Source organism: Pristiophorus japonicus, chromosome 16 (genome assembly GCF_044704955.1).
Source record: "Pristiophorus japonicus isolate sPriJap1 chromosome 16, sPriJap1.hap1, whole genome shotgun sequence".
NCBI lineage: Eukaryota > Metazoa > Chordata > Chondrichthyes > Pristiophoridae > Pristiophorus > Pristiophorus japonicus.
In genome coordinates, this window is record NC_091992.1 from 100,453,054 (window position 1) to 100,470,847 (window position 17,794).

Genomic DNA, 17,794 nt, shown 5'->3' on the forward strand with positions numbered 1-17,794 from the left:
TCGAATTAGTCTTTGGTAATCCTTGCCACTGGACCAAGACCTAGCTCTGTCAAGCCCGTGTGGTGGCTGTTGCACACCAGCCACCACACGCTAAAAAAAATCCAAGCACAGGCATCCCTTCACGATGTGGTTCGGGATCTGGAATATTAGGTCCTTCATTGAAACACCTGTGAACTCATCCCTTTTTGGCATGGAAGCAAGTCATCATCACTTCGAGGGACTGCCTATGATGATGATGGAGGATGATAAATGTGTACTTCTATTAATCACTGCATTACCAAGCATAAAACACTGAGGCAACCACTCTTTGTACTGATAACACTAGGTGGGATATACTGCAGGCCTACTATAAAACCAAATGTAAATCTCAACACTATTTTCTAATTCAATGTTTCATTGTATAGTTCCAGGTAGTTTTACACATGGATCCGTAGAATCATAAAACACATAGGGGCCGAAATTGATCAAAGGAAAGTTCCGCCCATTTACCGTCAAAAAGACCACTAAGATCCTGACATTACTTTGGGCGGAAGTTTGGTGAAAAAATAGGAAAAAACGCCCAGTGGGAAAAATGGACGTCGCACGTGGATTCTCGGCAGTCGTGATCACATTAAGTCTGAGGCTAGAGTCGGCCTAGGGAGGGGGGGGGGGGGGGGAAACACAAAAAATATTTTTTCAAAAAATAAAACATAGGAAAACATTCAAAGGACCCTTTTCCACTGAATCGCTGCAAAGGAATTCGATAAAAAACATCGAAAGGCTGGTCCGACTGGTAAATTATGGTACAGGTTGAACCTCTCTTATCCGGAACCCTTGGGGCCTAGCCTGTTCTGGATAAGGGATTTTTCCGGACGAACGGTGGTCACGTTAAATTGGATGGTACAGATACGGAGCAAAAGGATATGGGGGCTGGCTGGCTTGGGGCTGGGAGTGCGGCAGAGATCGGGGGGCGAGCGGGGGATTGCTGGGTCAGGCCAGCGATTGTGGGAGTCGGCAGCGAGGGAGGACTTCAATTTGTTCATGTCAGAGTTCTGCATTCGCGCCACCCGGTGGCCGGAAATGGTAGTTCCGGATAAGGGAGTTCTGGATAAGGGAGGTTCAACCTGTACTAGTCATATCAGTAGATTACAATTTATAGTTCATTCACATTTATGAAAAAAACATACTTACTGATATCAAAGTCACAGATATATGGCAGAAATTATATTGGGTGACATCAGTAGTTTGGATGAAATCATTTGGCTGTTATTGCAGCAACACACTTTATTTATGAAGTGGCTTACCAGGGCAAGCAGAGGCAAACATTGGTAAAGCACGCTGGTCTTGGCTTCTCTGGTAAAAGCGCTCAACAAATTCTCTTTGACTCTCGAGAAGGCTGAAATCAGCTGCCAATGTCATATCAAAGACATAATGGACTCCTGAAAAAGGGAACATAGTGCATTAATTGTGAGCCATAAGTCAGTTTATCTCACTGCATGAAAGTAATCTGTGGAACTTAACTTTTGTTGAAGTACTTTTCTATTATATTGATACAATTATTATCCAGGATCTGATGGAACCAGGATTTGCCACCGACTGTCATGGCAGGATTTGGATACAGTTAAAATGCAACAAGATTTTTCACATGGAAATATATAATCTTTTCACTGTGTCTACAGATCTTGATGTGCATTCTCACCGATGAACAACTGTGTAGAAAGGGTAATTCAAAGAAAGAGCAACGAGACCCAGGCGGAGAGACTAGTACATGCACATTTGTTTTCAATATGGCAATAAAGTACTACAACAACAACAAAAATGTGCATTATATAGAACCTTGATGTAGTAAAATGTTCCAAGGTGCTTCACAGGTGTGTTATCAATCAAAACTGAGCCACATAAGAAGATAATAGGACAGATGAAGGCAGATTTTCAGGAGCATATTAAAGCAGGAAAAAAAGGTAGAGAGGCAGAGGTATTCAGGGAGGGAATTCCAGAGTCTAGAGCCTTGGGAACTGAAGACATAGCTGTCAATGGTGGAGCAATTAAAACTGGGGATGCTCAAGAGGCCAGAATTGGAGGAGCGCAGAAATCATGAGGGGTTTTGTAGGATTGGTGGAGATGAGAGAGATAGTGAGGGGTGAGACCATGAAGGGATTCGAAAACAAGGATGAGAATTTTAAAATTGAGGTGTTGCTAATGAGAAGCCACTTCCCCTTAAAACTAGTTTTAGTACAGAAACTTAAATCTCAGGACGAGTACCAAAGTATCACCGCTGTTAATATTATAAGCACTTCAGAATTTTGCCCTGATCTCCAAACATTGCATAGAATTACGAAGAGCCATCTTGACAATGGTTAGATGAAAATATCACATCTTAAGATCTAATGTGATGAGAATTTCGACCAAGAATATGTGCTAACTGCTCAGAATTACTACACTAAAATATACATTCATTAAACTTCAGATTTATAGTTTACACAAGAAATGGCTTTTGAAAACAGAAGTTAAATATTTTGCACTTCACAATTGAATAATTTTAGTCGACAGTAGCTACCGATTCCATTTTTAATTGTTGCATATTAAAATGAATGATCTGATCTAAGCCAAATGGAACAAAATATTAAAAACAATATAATTACTTACCAAGGCCTTTCAAGAATCCAGAAAGTCTTTGGATTACATCAGTAACATTTATACAATGCTTAGCAGCAAAATAGGGCACTGACTGAGGGGAAACTGAAACGACCAGCACTTTGTGTTTGGATTCATCACATCTCTGCATTAAAAGGAAAGGACACATCCATTAGTTAAATCCATTAATCAATAGTTACTTTATACTTAAAAAGCTGCTTTGGTTACTTCCCACAGGTTCACAACTTGTACAGGGTGGAGTCTGGGGAAACTGCTGTGCAGGGCATTGAAGAAGTGGAGTCGATAAATAGTGAAAACATGGATGAGGCTTTCAGCAGCAGTGTGGGTGACACAGCAGAAAAGTCAAGCAATATTGTGGAGGGGGAAGTAATGGTCTGTTCGGGGTCTGAAATGCAGCCCAGATTTGAATGAGACACCACCTGATTCAGCCTGAGTGAGCAGTCTGGGACAAAAAGGGGCCAGTGTGCAGAGATTTGGCAGAATTAATTAACATTAACTAAAGTAGAAACTTGGCAAAAATTGAAGTAAAGTTACATTTCTAAAACCTTTGAGTTGGATGATCTCTGTGGGACAGTGGAGGGGTACTGCAATTGGTCTCAACATTCCGAGGACATGGTGGGACAAGCAAAGATCTGCTAGAGCTCCTATTCAGATCAGGATCGTTGTGTGATGCCAGGTATGGACAGGATTGGGCTCAACTGTGGTGTCCTCCGTGGTCAAATAACCTGCCGACTCTATCGCCTCACACATGTGTGATGTAAAGGCACCCAGAAGTCATCGTCTTCTGGAGAGTTGGGGAGATAATTGACATTTTTTTTTTAATGTTTTGTTATATTTGTTGCAAGCGCTGTAAAGATTCAAAGATTTCAGTTTTTACAGTGTACACAAACATGTTCATTTGCTAATAAAATAATATGATTAAGAATGACTCAAATGACAAGTTGCATGCAAAAAGAAATGTGGGGAAATAATAACCACAAAGCAATTTTGATGGCATAAATCTTCAGTATTTGAATGATGAGCTTTACTACATGGAAATACCCTCACTAATAACCTGTAAAGTACAGTATCCACACTTTCCCTGTCATTAGTGAGTGGCATCCACTCATTAGCATACCATTTTAGATGACAATTGAACAAGCATTCCTAACCTGAAACAATTCTTATTTCATTCATCCCATTCACGTCATCACAAAGCCATCTAGTTATATCGCAATGTGATTTTATAAATACTTCCATGAATACACTAGTATGTGAATAGTCCTGATCTTTGTATTAATAAGTGAATCCTTTGAACACAACTTGAAACAAAGGTATTTGTTGGCTTTTTCAAACCTCTTAATTATAAAAACCTCTTTTCTTGAATTCTTTTTACATGATATTCTCCATACCTTTTTATAAACAAGTTAAAATGTGTTTGGTAAATTGGGTACAATGCCCGACTTAAAATTAAAGAATTTGTACATTCCATCTAAATGTATTAAACTTAATTGACTACTTTGATTTGTTTTTCATTCTTGGGATGTGGGCATCGCGACCAAAGCCAGCATTTTAGTGGCCACCCCTAGTTATCCTGGAGATGGTGATGGTGGGTCCATGTGGTAAAGGTACTTGCATAATGCTGTTAGGGAGGGAGTTCCAAGATTTTGGCGGAGCAACGATGAAGGAACAGCGATATATATCCAAGTCGGGATGGGAGGAGACTTGCAGATGATGGTGTTCCCACACGCCTACTGCCCTGGTCCTTTTTATATGTTTGTACTCGTTTGGGAGGAGCTGATGAAACCTCGACGATTTTACATGTACAGACAACATTTTCTGTACATCCCTAATTCTGTTGCTCTAGCTGAGAGTGTACAGTGTATTCCTATCCCTCTTGAACCATCGATAAGGTGTCCAGAGGTGATTTACCTCGATCCTGAGGGGAGTTCGTTTACTCCTTTCAGAACTCACCCACCCACTCCACTCCACTCCACTCCCTCCACCCCCACCTTGAAGTCACAGAACTTGGCATCTGGAAAGCACAAAGAAAAATCTGGAACGATGGAAAAAATATTCCTGTATCAACTCATGTATTATTATACCACGGATTCAAGTTGGCATTTAAATTAACATATTCATTTCATCCAAAAACCTCAGAGCACCTGTTACAATCATAGAACGGTCACTGCACAGAAAGAGGCCATTTGGTCCGTCGAGCTTGTGCTGGCTCTCTGCAAGAGCACTTCAGCTTGTCTCACTCCCTCTTCCCTTTTCATATAGCCCTGCAAACTTTTTCTCTTCAGGTACTTATTCACTTTCCTTTTGAAAGCCACAATTGAGTCTGCCTCCACCACCTTTTCACGCAGTGCATTCCAGATCCTAACCACTCGCTGCGTAAAAAAAGATTTTCCTCATGTCGCCTTTGCTTCTTTTACCAATCATCTTAAATCTGTGTCCTCTGGTTCTCAACCCTTCCGCCAATGGGAACAGTATCTCTCCATCTACTCTGTCTAGAACCCTCGTGATTTTGAACACCTCTATCAAATCTCCTCTCAGCCTTCTCTGCTCCAAGAAGAACGACCCCAGCTTCGCCAGTCTATGCATGTAACTGAAGTTCCTCATACCTGGAACCATTCACGTAAATCTTTTTTGCATCCTCCCTAAAGCCTTCACATCCTTTTTAAAGCGCAGTCTCTAGAATTGGACACAATACTCCAGTTGAGGCCGAACCAATGTTTTATAAAGGTTCATCATAACTTCCCTGCTTTTGTACTCTATGTCTCTATTTATGAAGCCCAGCATCCTGTATGCTTTTTTTTTTAACCACTTTCTCAATCTACCCTCCCGCCTTCAACGATTTGTGCACATATACCCCCAGGTCTCTCTGTTCATGCACCCCCTTTAGGATTGTGCCCTTTAATTTAAATTGCCTCTCCTCATTCTTCCTACCAAAATGTATCACTTCGCTCTTTTCTGCATTAAATTTCATCTGCTACGTGTCTGCCCATTTCACCAGCCTATCTGTCTTCTTGAAGTTTATCACTATCCTCCTCACTTTCCATTATACTTCCAAGTTTTGTGAGATCTGCAAATTGAAACTGTACCCTGTGCACCCAAGTCCAAGTCATTAATATAAATCAAGGAAAGCAATGCTGCTAGTACTGACCCCTAGGGAACCCCACTGTATACCTCCCTCCAGTCTGAAAAACAACTGGTCACCACGACTCTCTGTTTCCTGTCACTTAGCCAATTTCACATCCATGCTGCCACTGTCCCTTTTATTCCAAGGGCTTCAACTTTGCTGGCAAGCCTATTATGTGGCACTTTATCAAATGCTTTTTGGAAATCCATGTACACCACGTCAACCACATTGCCCTCATCGAGTTTTTTTATGAGATAACAGAGGGTTGATCAAGTTAGTTAAACACGATTTAGCTTCAACAAATCCATGCTGGCTTTCCTTAATTAATCCATACTTGTCCAAGTGACTGTTGATGATCAAGGACAAAATTATTTCTAAAAGCTTCCCCACTACTGGGGTTAAACTGACTAGCTTGTAATTGCTGAGTATATCGTTACACCCTTGTTCAAAAAAAGGTGTAACATTTGCAAATCTCCAGTCCTCTGGCATCACTCCTGTATCTAATATAAAAGGGGTCAGAGGGTCCCGGATATAAAAGGGGTCAGAGGGTCTAGTAAGGGGGAGGAACGGAGGGAAATCCTTATCAGTCGGGAAATTGTGTTGGGGAAATTGATGGGATTGAAGGCCGATAAATCCCCAGGGCCTGATGGACTGCATCCCAGAATACTTAAGGAGGTGGCCTTGGAAATAGCGGATGCATTGACAGTCATTTTCCAACATTCTATTGACTCTGGATCAGTTCCTATCGAGTGGAGGGTAGCCAATGTAACCCCACTTTTAAAAAAAGGGAGAGAGAAAACAGGGAATTATAGACCGGTCAGCCTGACATCGGTAGTGGGTAAAATGATGGAATCAATTATTAAGGATGTCATAGCAGCGCATTTGGAAAGAGGTGACATGATAGATCCAAGTCAGCATGGATTTGTGAAAGGGAAATCATGCTTGACAAATTTTCTGGAATTTTTTGAGGATGTTTCCAGTAGAGTGGACAAGGGAGAACCAGTTGATGTGGTATATTTGGACTTTCAGAAGGCTTTCAACAAGGTCCCACACAAGAGATTAATGTGCAAAGTTAAAGCACATGGGATTGGGGGTAGTGTGCTGACATGGATTGAGAACTGGTTGTCAGACAGGAAGCAAAGAGTAGGAGTAAATGGGTACTTTTCAGAATGGCAGGCGGTGACTAGTGGGGTACCGCAAGGTTCTGTGCTGGGGCCCCAGCTGTTTACATTGTACATTAATGATTTAGACGAGGGGATTAAATGTAGTATCTCCAAATTTGCGGATGACACTAAGTTGGGTGGCAGTGTGAGCTGTGAGGAGGATGCTATGAGGCTGCAGAGCAACTTGGATAGGTTAGGTGAGTGGGCAAATGCATGGCAGATGAAGTATAATGTGAATAAATGTGAGGTTATTCACTTTGGTGGTAAAAACAGAGAAACAGACTATTATCTGAATGGTGACAGATTAGGAAAAGGGGAGGTGCAACGAGACCTGGGTGTCATGATACATCAGTCATTGAAGGTTGGCATGCAGGTACAGCAGGCGGTTAAGAAAGCAAATGGCATGTTAGCCTTCATAGCGAGGGGATTTGAGTACAGGGGCAGGGAGGTGTTGCTACAGTTGTACAGGGCCTTGGTGAGGCCACACCTGGAGTATTGTGTACAGTTTTGGTCTCCTAACCTGAGGAAGGACATTCTTGCTATTGAGGGAGTGCAGCGAAGGTTCACCAGACTGATTCCCGGGATGGAGGGACTGACATATCAAGAAAGACTGGATCAACTGGGCTTGTATTCACTGGAGTTCAGAAGAATGAGAGGGGACCTCATAGAAACGTTTAAAATTCTGATGGGTTTAGACAGGTTAGATGCAGGAAGAATGTTCCCAATGTTGGGGAAGTCCAGAACCAGGGGTCACAGTCTAAGGATAAGGGGTAAGCCATTTAGGACCGAGATGAGGAGAAACTTCTTCACCCAGAGAGTGGTTAACCTGTGGAATTCTCTACCACAGAAAGTTGTTGAGGCCAATTCACTAAATATATTCAAAAAGGAGTTAGATGTAGTCCTTACTACTAGGGGGATCAAGGGGTATGGCGAGAAAGCAGAAATGGGGTACTGAAGTTTCATGTTCAGCCATGAACTCACTGAATGGCGGTGCAGGCTAGAAGGGCTGAATGGCCTACTCCTGCACCTATTTTCTATGTTTCTATGTAAGGAGGATTGGAAGATTATAGCCAATATCTCTGTGATTTCCACCTTAACTTCCCTCAGCATCCTAGGATGCATTCCATCTGGTCCCAGTGACTTATCAACTTTAAGTACAGCCAGCCTTTCTAATACCTCCTCTTTGTCTATTTTTATCCCATCCCATATATTCAAAAAGGAGTTAGATGAAGTCCTTACTACTAGGGGGATCAAGGGGTATGGCGAGAAAGCAGGAATGTGGTACTGAAGTTGCATGTTCAGCCATGAACTCATTGAATGGCAGTGCAGGCTCAAAGGGCCGAATGGCCTACTCCTGCACCTATTTTCTATGTTTCTATGTTTCTATCCAGTATCTCCACTACCTTCTCTTTCACTATACTCAGCTGATGTAACAAAACTGGTGAGACTAATATTTTATGCTACAAGTGATGCAGATTAAAATATTACCTATGCCTAAAAGAGGCATTGAATTGGTAGTAACTTGACGTTGAAGTAAAACAAATCCATTTGCTATATACTGAAGGTGCATCAAGTTCAAAGTAATCTCAGTGCATTCTGCCCTTGACAGGTCAACCAACTATAATGTCCAGTGAAAATCAGTACAATGCAAGTCTTTATACAATACATTTACCCAAAATGATCTTCTATACAACTCAATTGCAACCAAGAAAGTGAAATCCTCAAACATTAAAACAATTACAGGTTCCCTCTAAACTATCTCTTGTGCATGTTAAGGACAACCAGATCAATTTATTCTATTTTCACCCCCAGCTACCAATAATGTAAAATCTTTAATCTTAAAAAAAGGATTTTAATTCAACTAAATTGCAATAAAATCCCTATAGATATTTTTAGCCAATTAATTTTCAAAATTCTGTGAAACCAGCAAACATAAGCAACTGAAATGAAATTCCAGTAGAAATTAAAGTTTCAACTCAAGTTTTTATTTTTTGATTCAGCTGGTGTCCTACATAGCTTTTGAATAGACGCATTTTAATTCCCCCTCTCCCTGTCCGAGTAAAGAATACAAAAAGAGAGCCTCTCATGTTCATAGGCACAGCTGGATCATTTTTCAATATTTCTCTCTTTGAAAGCATCCTACAACCCATGCACACAACTCGCTTGAGAAAGGACTCTTATTGTAAGCTGTACCATAGACGCACTGGGCTAGAAATTGCACTGGCTCACCACCCGGTTTCTGGGCGGTGTTTGCCGTTTTGGGCGATAACTGGGTCGGCGAGAAATTGCCCAGATGAGTAATGCTGGTGGTTTTGAGGTACCGCTAGGGAGCGGACCGCCTGCGTGTGCCATCCTCAGATCGCTATGGCACGATATTTGGCTCAGCGGTGATCCGTAGGTAAGTATAAAAAAAAACAGCCTTGAGAATCAGCCAAACTGGGCAGGATGCAAGTCCCTCTGCAAGAAAAAGGTTAGTAATTGTTTTTTTTAAAACGCATTATTTTAACATTTTGTTGCGGTGATTTAAGGTTAAAGGGTCCTGAAAATGTTTTTATAATTTCTTTATGTTCTGTTTTTTGAAAAAATATTTTGAGTGTTTTTCTCCTCCAAGGCCCAACCTGCAGCCTCGGGGTAAATTTTTAATGAAATTATCGCCCATTTTCTTTAAGAACCGCCCAATCAACCCTAAATTCCACTTTTCCGCCGAGAATCAAGGATGCAATGCCCATTTTTTGGGGGCAAGTTTTCGCCGGTGATAATCTTGCGAATTTTCGTGGTCTTTTGGGCAGCAATTGGGCGCTGGCGGGGTTGTTAGGAAATTCTAGCCCACTGTCTCAGAGCACAACTTACTACATCTGTAAACACAGGTGTGCACAAATGTAGAATGAGTGCTGCATCAATCACATTTGCCCCAACAGTAATTAAAGGGAGACTGGATTGTGGAATGGTAGGCAGAAGGCAGAACATGCAACAGATGGTGGCAGGATTCTGCACATATGCACATTATACCAAAATCAAGCACTGAAACTGGAAGTGAAAACCTTTATGACCTAGTCTTACAGGTACAAAACCGTATGTTCCTTACATTTTGTTACTCAGTTGCAACATATTTTCAAAATTCATAAGCATTCAATTGACATCCTGTGATACACCTGAACTCCAAGAGACTCGAGAAAGAGTGGTAGAGGCAGAAACCCTCATAGCATTTAAAAAGTACTTAGATATGCACTTGAAGTGCCGTAATCTACAAGGCTGCGGACCAAGAACTGCAAAGTGGGATGAGGCTGGATAGCTGCCTGCTAACTCAGACATTTTTGAAACCTCCAACTGTTGGGGGATTCACTAACAATGCTTTATCATTACAAAGTGGAATCAGTTCACAGTGGCACAAACACTGCAGTGCAATTGGCTGGCTTGTCTTTTCATAATATGGACATCGGTCACTTTTCAGAAGGAAATATTATCTGCTGATCAGGGAGTCAAGTTGCCAAACTGTCCAATTAAATTGCAATGCCCTTTAAAAGGAACCACCTCTTTATAAACAATCTGAAACTAGCACGAAAATAATCACCAGGAACTTTTTATTACAGGAAGCTTACAAAGGTCACTTTTGTCTGACAATGTGTAGTTCAATAGTTGGACCTATACTTTGCTAACTGTCAACCATTAGTTATTACTGGCTCACATTTGAAAATACTATGGCCTAGAATTTACTGGAGCATGGCTTCTCGGTTGAGTGCCGTGAGTTGGATTTTTTCCTCACCCTTCAGCTCCAATTAATTTTGGAAGTGCGAGCTGATAAATAGCACAACGAGGGCAACGGGGCATCTGGGACCTTAGTGAAAGATCTATCTCCTTAACCAAGGATACAGAAACAGAGCGAACAATGGAGAAGGAAACAGGGTGAATTAAAGTCAAATTAGATACAGAAAGAGAATTAAAGAGAACAAACGATTGGACGAAGAGAAAAAAAGATTCATAAAAGGAAAGTAAGAAAAAAAATGTTTTTTTAAATCTCTAGGAACAATTTACTACTGGTCGCTGAGAGATTCCACAATTTCAACTGTTCCTTTTCTGGGCCTCCCAGGTTGAGTGGCATTCCTGGAACATAAATTCCATCATGAAAAGGGTCCTTACGTTGCGAATTACCAGCCCTAACGTTCTGTGACAAGTTTAAACTGTGTTCACAGTGCAAATCCATTGCTTGGAACATATGGGGAGAGGGAGGACGATCCCATTTTTGCAAGGTTAACGTCAATGTCTTGCTACAACCGGCAGAACATGGCTTTTTCTTGTTCCACATTTTATTTTACCTGGTTGAGACGGAGTACTGTGAAAAACTCCTCTTGACATTGTTGGGCAATCCGCAGACTTTCTGTTGGTGTCACGCAGTTGTCACAAGCCAAGCAGTCACTAAGGAATATTTTTGCATTTGCTAGTTTATGAAATTCACTTTCCTGTAAATAAATAAGTATATTCAGTAATACTGCATCATTTACTAACTAACAACCAAAATATTTATCTAGCTCCGGTGCCTTACCTCATCTATTTCGCTGCTGCTGGGGTTGTTGGTGTCAATGACCAGACTTTCGTTTTCATTATTTTTCTGCTTCTTACTGCATTCCTAAATTCAATGTAAATAATCACTAAGTGCCACATCCAGTTCGCCATAAATGTGCTGTACACATATCCCTCAAGCCTACTCATATAAGCAGTGTTACTAGTCACGAAAAAAGAGAAAGAGAGATGAAACGGACCCAGGACAAAGGATTTTTTACTGACCTTTTTAGTGCATTTATCACACTTCATGTCTATAGGACGGCCTTTTCCTCACGCTGTTTCTTCCCACAACAATGCGGATCTCGCCGGAGTGGAGCAGAGTGTTTTAATAACACTAACCTGCAGATACAAAGAGACTGCTTTGAAGTTGAGGAGCCATACAGACACCGAGGATCTGGTCACAGCCTCAGTCCATCTGCCAATCGCAGCAACCCCAGCAATATCCTCCACCTCCTCAGGTCACGGCCAGTAACAACTCCGCAAATAAATCCCCCCAAAACACACATTTTAGACAGTCGATGCAAATATTACAAGTCAGATCCAAAGTGAAAAAGCAAAAATGACCTTTTCTGGGGGCACTTCCGAATTGTTGCAGCCGGTAAGCTGAGTAGTTTGTCCCCCTCCGACCCTGTACACAGACAGCAGTCAAACACCAGAAACTAAAGGTGGCACCGACAGGTCAAACAGAAGCGTTTGTTTTCAAATGCCATATTTAAAAATGCTTTTAAGCTACCGCTTCCCTTCCTCCCCGAGTGCAGTGTCACTCTGCCTGGCACAGCCCCCGCTCTGAGTGAGCCTGCCGCAGGACACCCCGCAGTTATACTGGAGCCGCCTCCCGTCTTACAGCGACATTGCGAACCTGACAAGCAGCACGTATCGGGAGCAGAGGAGCTGTGGGCGTCATCTGTTTCTAATCGCTTCCGCATCTTTCTCACAACTGGCTGCAATCCCTCCTCACACTGAGGAACAAAACCTTTTCTTTTCAGTTTGAGGTCTAAGGGGTTTGCTTTACTTTGACCAGGGGCGAAATTGAATAAACAGACTTGAAATGGCCCTAATTATTTAACAGCGCTGTTTATTTCAAAGCGCAACTCACAGAAAAGTAACATTTTCATTGTGAGTTTCTGTCGCCTGAGAGACAACTCTGAGCGAGTGTTAATTACCATCTGGGATATGGACCGTAATTTGATCTGAATGCGGAACTGTGTTTTTGTATTGTAAGGAATGTGTTATGGTATTCATTTTGTTTTGACGATGATGGGTTGGATAAAACAGCAAGTTAAAGCCGCCTCCCCATTGGGCAACAGGCTTACGGAGGCGGATCTTAAACAGAGCCAATGGGAGATGAAAGATCTCCAAGAGGGAAGAGGAAGAACTCATTCACAAACTTCCACGCCTTTCCAGTGACTCAACACGTTCTCAAGGAAGAGCTGCAGAACAGGCGGGTATGGCTTTTTCCTCTTTTTAAAACAAAATGATCTCCTAAGGTTAGGATTCTATCTTATAATTCTAATGTGAGTCGTTAGTGCTTTAGAAGCGCATTCCCATCTAAAACTGTTCCTGAAACCGATAGCGTGCCATTCAGTAGTTCTTGCATACCAAGGTTCAATTGGGAAAAAAAACCCTGCCCGTTGAATTACGTTCCTTTAACTTTGTTCCTAATGTATGATTTGAAACTACACTGATTTGTCTTCAGTACTTAAATCTTCGTCTTTGTGGGATGCCTAATTGGAATATCAGGAGTAATATTAAGTTCCATTCATGCACCCACTCGTTTGCATATGTCTCAAGTCGCTGTTATGATTTTTGATTTCTTCATCAGTTACAAACAGCCCTTTCGAAATCACCAGGCCTACAAAATTCAGTCAGAACAAACCAGCAAAGAACCAATCTAAGTACAAATAGGTCTATGTTGCCTGTTGAGATTCACATTGCCAGAGCTCGGAGACTATCTGTTGCCCGAGGGTAGGTTGAGTCCTTGGAACCAAAAGTGTACATCGTTATTATTAACCGTACATTATATTGGCCTCACGGTCTTGTTATATTTTTTCTTGTCTGAAACCAGTTTGATTAAATTATTTCCTCAAATTGGCTTCTGAAATGCAGTATTTTAGTGCTGTGGATGACCCTCAGACACACTTACATTGTCCTGATTTATTTGTTTACCAGTAATATTGACTCCAGCAGTGATGTTTTGATCATGATCTCAGTAAAGAACCATCAATTGCCCTTTGCTGAAAGCAGTGAAAGCCTCTTATGGTGAAACAAGTACAAACACAATGGCCACAAACCATTAAAAATTCATATCATGTATTCCAAGCAAGGGTGATTAGGATTCAGAACTGAATTGAAATGTCTGTGATATTTAGCACTAAAATATTACTGTACTAGTATTCAATGCATGTAAAATGTGATATTTATATGTTTTTAAAATCCCAATTTAAGGTAAGTGTGCTTAGATACAGGGTAGGAGGAGAAACAAGATTGTTAAAGGGATGCACAGTTCCTGGTGAGATGTGAGTTGCTACTTAGATACATTACAGGATAGGGCATGAGCTAATGGTCCATGGGGAAATTAATAGATGTGGAAGAAGATAGGGTTGTTTCCTGTTAGCTGTAAAACAATTAAAATAACACAGACTTGCCTTTGTAAAGCAATTTAAAGTAATGAACTATCTCAATGCACCTTTCATTATCAGGAAATGGAATGAGCAGTAGTAGAACTAGGAGAGTTGACAGAAAGCATGGTTCAAAAGATATGTTTTTAAGAGGCTTTTAAAGGGGGGAGGGTAATAGCAAGACAAAGAGGTTCAGGGAGTAAATTGCAAGGCTGGGGCTGAGGTATCTGAAAGGTTTACCACCAAGTGAGGAACTCTGGCAGGGGGAGGACACGAGACCAGAGTCAAAGGTCCATAGGGCATGGCTTGGTTATAGGGCCGATGGACATTGCAGAGGTAGGGTGAAGAGGGAGCTGTAGATGAGGACATTGATATTGAACTCTGCATTGGGAGACAGAGCTAATGAGGGCCAGCAAGGACAGGGGTGATGGGCAAATATAATTTGTATAAGAGGCATTTATTTTCAAATGTGGTCACAGTTATTCTAAAATGTAGGAAGATCCAGTATTGATTTTCAGGGATATTTAAGTGAAAGTTTAATAGAAGAGAGTCAAACTGACTGGAATCTATCCAGAAAGTTAAAGTAGAGTAGTGTACTGGAGCTGGGAAATAGCACAAGAGTCACCGCATGTATATAAAAGCATTGTGTAAAATAATAGCTTAGTATTAGATTGCAAACTTTTATTGTTTTCATTTTAAGCAGGTAGTTAGCAGGATTTCTATTGTGCGTGTGTGTATATGTATATATAGTTTTTTGCTTGTTCATCTTTTATAAAATAATTTTGATTAATAATTTAAACTTAAAATGTGTCTGGTATTGTGATTTTCTATCATTCACTGGAGAAGTTCGTAAGGAGACATAGTATAATCTCAGTCGCTGAAAGCAATTAACAGAAAGATTGTCTTCTTTGCATTGCTGGGCTATTTGAAAGCTTACTAAAATATCAAGGCCAATGATATTCTTGAAGGCACCAGCAGTTAGCATTTTAGAGTGATCTAAAACAGGAGAGCAGAATACTCTGGGGTAGGAAGGATAGAAAGACTCAAAAATGTAACATAGGATTTAAAGCTGAGCACCAGGCCAAATAGGAAGTTGCTCACGATTTGATTAAGTTTGGTGGCAGGGTGGGGGACTGGATGTGGAGTCAAAAGCAATGGGTATGGAGCTTTTGGAGATAAGTAGGATGGCTTTGATGTTTCTTATGTTTTTTGTTGTAGAAAGATTGACTTGATGTCAAGTAGTCAAACAACAGATGGTTGAGGAAGGTGGTGGGGTGTTAAAGTTGGCTATCGTGAACATACATGTGAAATTCTTCCTGGGTCTGCAGATATCTTCAAGGGATGGCATCTGAATGAAAAGGGGCAAGGATAGAACTTTATTATCAGTTGTTGTCTGAAATAACGTGCAAAAATTCAAACCTAGAATTAATGTGCCCAAGTTTCGGGCCGCGCCTAAAACGGTGCAGCCCGGACCTGGACACCCGTTTTTCGCGCCACAAAGTGCGCCTAAAAAAACCTCACCTATTCTCCGGCTCCCTGCTGGTCCTCTGGAGCTGGGCGTGGCGCAACATGAGCTGTGGGGGGCGGAGCCAGGTCCCTGCGCTGAAAACAGTGCCGGGACCTCTGCACATGCGCCAGGCACCCAAAACTGTGGGAGGGGCCCGAAGCACGCAGCCCCTAGCCCTGGCCGAATGGCCTCACTGGGGCTGGGTGGATAAGGCTTAGCTCCCACCCGACCGGACCCGACTCGACTTGACTCCCGCTCCCCGGACCGGGTCTGACCCGACCCCCGCTCTCCATCCCCCACCCCCCCGGCGACCGACCTCCGCTCCCCCCCCGACCAACCCGACCCGACCTCTGCTCTCCCCCCCCCCCCCCCCAGCGACCCGACCTCCACTCCCCCTCCCCACCCCCCGGCGACCCGACGTTCTCGACTCCCCCCACCCCCCCCCCCGACTGTCTCTCCCCCCCTTCCCCCGACCTCCGCGACTCTCCTCCCCCCCCCCCCCCCCCCCGACCTCCGCGACACCCACCCCCCCCGGACCTGGGACCCGAGACCCGACGCCACCTACCTGTAAATCCAGCCCGAAGTCTTGGGCCGGCCGTTCAGCCTCCTTCTCTCCTTCCCTCACTCCCTCCCCTCTCCTTCCCTCACTCCCTCCCCTCTCCTTCCCTCACTCCCTCCCCTCTCCTTCCCTCACTCCCTCCCCTCTCCTTCCCTCACTCCCTCCCCTCTCCTTCCCTCACTCCCTCCCCTCTCCTTCCCTCACTCCCTCCCCTCTCCTTCCCTCACTCCCTCCCCTCTCCTTCCCTCACTCCCTCCCCTCTCCTTCCCTCCCCTCTCCTTTCCTCACTCCCTCCCCTCTCCTTTCCTCACTCCCTCCCCTCTCCTTTCCTCACTCCCTCCCCTCTCCTTTCCTCACTCCCTCCCCTCTCCTTTCCTCACTCCCTCCCCTCTCCTTTCCTCACTCCCTCCCCTCTCCTTTCCTCACTCCCTCCCCTCTCCCTCTCCTTTCCTCACTCCCTCCCCTCTCCTTTCCTCACTCCCTCCCCTCTCCTTTCCTCACTCCCTCCCCTCTCCTTTCCTCACTCCCTCCCCTCTCCTTTCCTCACTCCCTCCCTCTCCTTTCCTCACTCCCTCCCCTCTCCTTTCCTCACTCCCTCCCCTCTCCTTTCCTCACTCCCTCCCCTCTCCTTTCCTCACTCCCTCCCCTCTCCTTTCCTCACTCCTCCCCTCTCCTTTCCTCACTCCCTCCCCTCTCCTTTCCTCACTCCCTCCCCTCTCCTTTCCTCACTCCCTCCCCTCTCCTTTCCTCACTCCCTCCCCTCTCCTTTCCTCACTCCCTCCCCTCTCCTTTCCTCACTCCCTCCCCTCTCCTTTCCTCACTCCCTCCCCTCTCCTTTCCTCACTCCCTCCCCTCTCCTTTCCTCACTCCCTCCCCTCTCCTTTCCTCACTCCCTCCCCTCTCCTTTCCTCACTCCCTCCCCTCTCCTTTCCTCACTCCCTCCCCTCTCCTTTCCTCACTCCCTCCCCTCTCCTTTCCTCACTCCCTCCCCTCTCCTTTCCTCACTCCCTCCCCTCTCCTTTCCTCACTCCCTCCCCTCTCCTTTCCTCACTCCCTCCCCTCTCCTTTCCTCCCTCCCTCCCCTCTCCTTCCCTCCCTCCCTCCCCTCTCCTTCTCTCCTTCTCTCCTTCCCTTCCTCCCTCCCCTCTCCTTCCCTCCTTCCCTCCCTCCCCTCTCCTTCCCTCCTTCCCTCCCTCCCCTCTCCTTCCCTCCTTCCCTCCCTCCCTCTCCTTCCCTCCTTCCCTCCCTCCCCTCTCCTTCCCTCCTTCCCTCCCTCCCCTCTCCTTCCCTCCCTCCCCTCTCCTTCCCTCCCTCCCCTCTCCTTCCCTCCCTCCCCTCTCCTTCCCTCCCTCCCCTCTCCTTCCCTCCCTTCCGTCCCTCCCCGCTCCTTCCCTCCCTCCCCTCTCCTTCCCTCCCTCCCATTTCCTTCCCTCCCTCCCATTTCCTTCCCTCCCTCCCATTTCCTTCCCTCCCTCCCCTTTCCTTCCCTCCCTCCCCTTTCCTTCCCTCCCTCCCTCCCTTCTCCTTCCCTCCCTCCCTCCCTTCTCCTTCCCTCCCTCCCTCCCTTCTCCTTCCCTCCCTCCCTCCCTTCTCCTTCCCTCCCTCCCTCCCTTCTCCTTCCCTCCCTCC

The 17,794-nt window shown here is 44.2% G+C and overlaps 2 protein-coding genes across 7 annotated transcripts in view; one reads left to right on the forward strand and one right to left on the reverse strand.

Annotated features, from left to right (window-relative positions):
- Positions 1-12,326, reverse strand: part of narf (nuclear prelamin A recognition factor) — a 29,805-nt gene extending 17,479 nt beyond the window's left edge. For 2 of the 3 annotated variants that reach the window (XM_070858187.1, XM_070858186.1), the window contains exons 1-6: positions 12,046-12,326; positions 11,704-11,820; positions 11,462-11,545; positions 11,235-11,378; positions 2,626-2,758; positions 1,284-1,418 (exon numbers count right to left, since the gene is read on the reverse strand). In XM_070858187.1, coding sequence (XP_070714288.1) covers positions 1,284-1,418; positions 2,626-2,758; positions 11,235-11,378; positions 11,462-11,545; positions 11,704-11,730 — 523 coding nt within the window. In that variant the 5' untranslated portion in view covers positions 11,731-11,820; positions 12,046-12,326. The remainder of the gene's footprint in view (positions 1-1,283; positions 1,419-2,625; positions 2,759-11,234; positions 11,379-11,461; positions 11,546-11,703; positions 11,821-12,045) is intronic. The other variant, XM_070858188.1, reaches the window with a different exon arrangement.
- A 94-nt stretch (positions 12,327-12,420) lies between these two features.
- The window catches only part of cybc1 (cytochrome b-245 chaperone 1), a 21,068-nt gene continuing 15,694 nt past the window's right edge, over positions 12,421-17,794 (forward strand). For 2 of the 4 annotated variants that reach the window (XM_070857617.1, XM_070857616.1), the window contains exon 1: positions 12,421-12,926. The gene's annotated coding sequence lies outside the window, so the exon portion shown is untranslated. Of the gene's footprint in view, positions 12,927-12,946; positions 12,969-13,369; positions 13,447-17,794 lie in introns of those variants that run through there. The other 2 variants (XM_070857619.1, XM_070857618.1) reach the window with 2 other exon arrangements.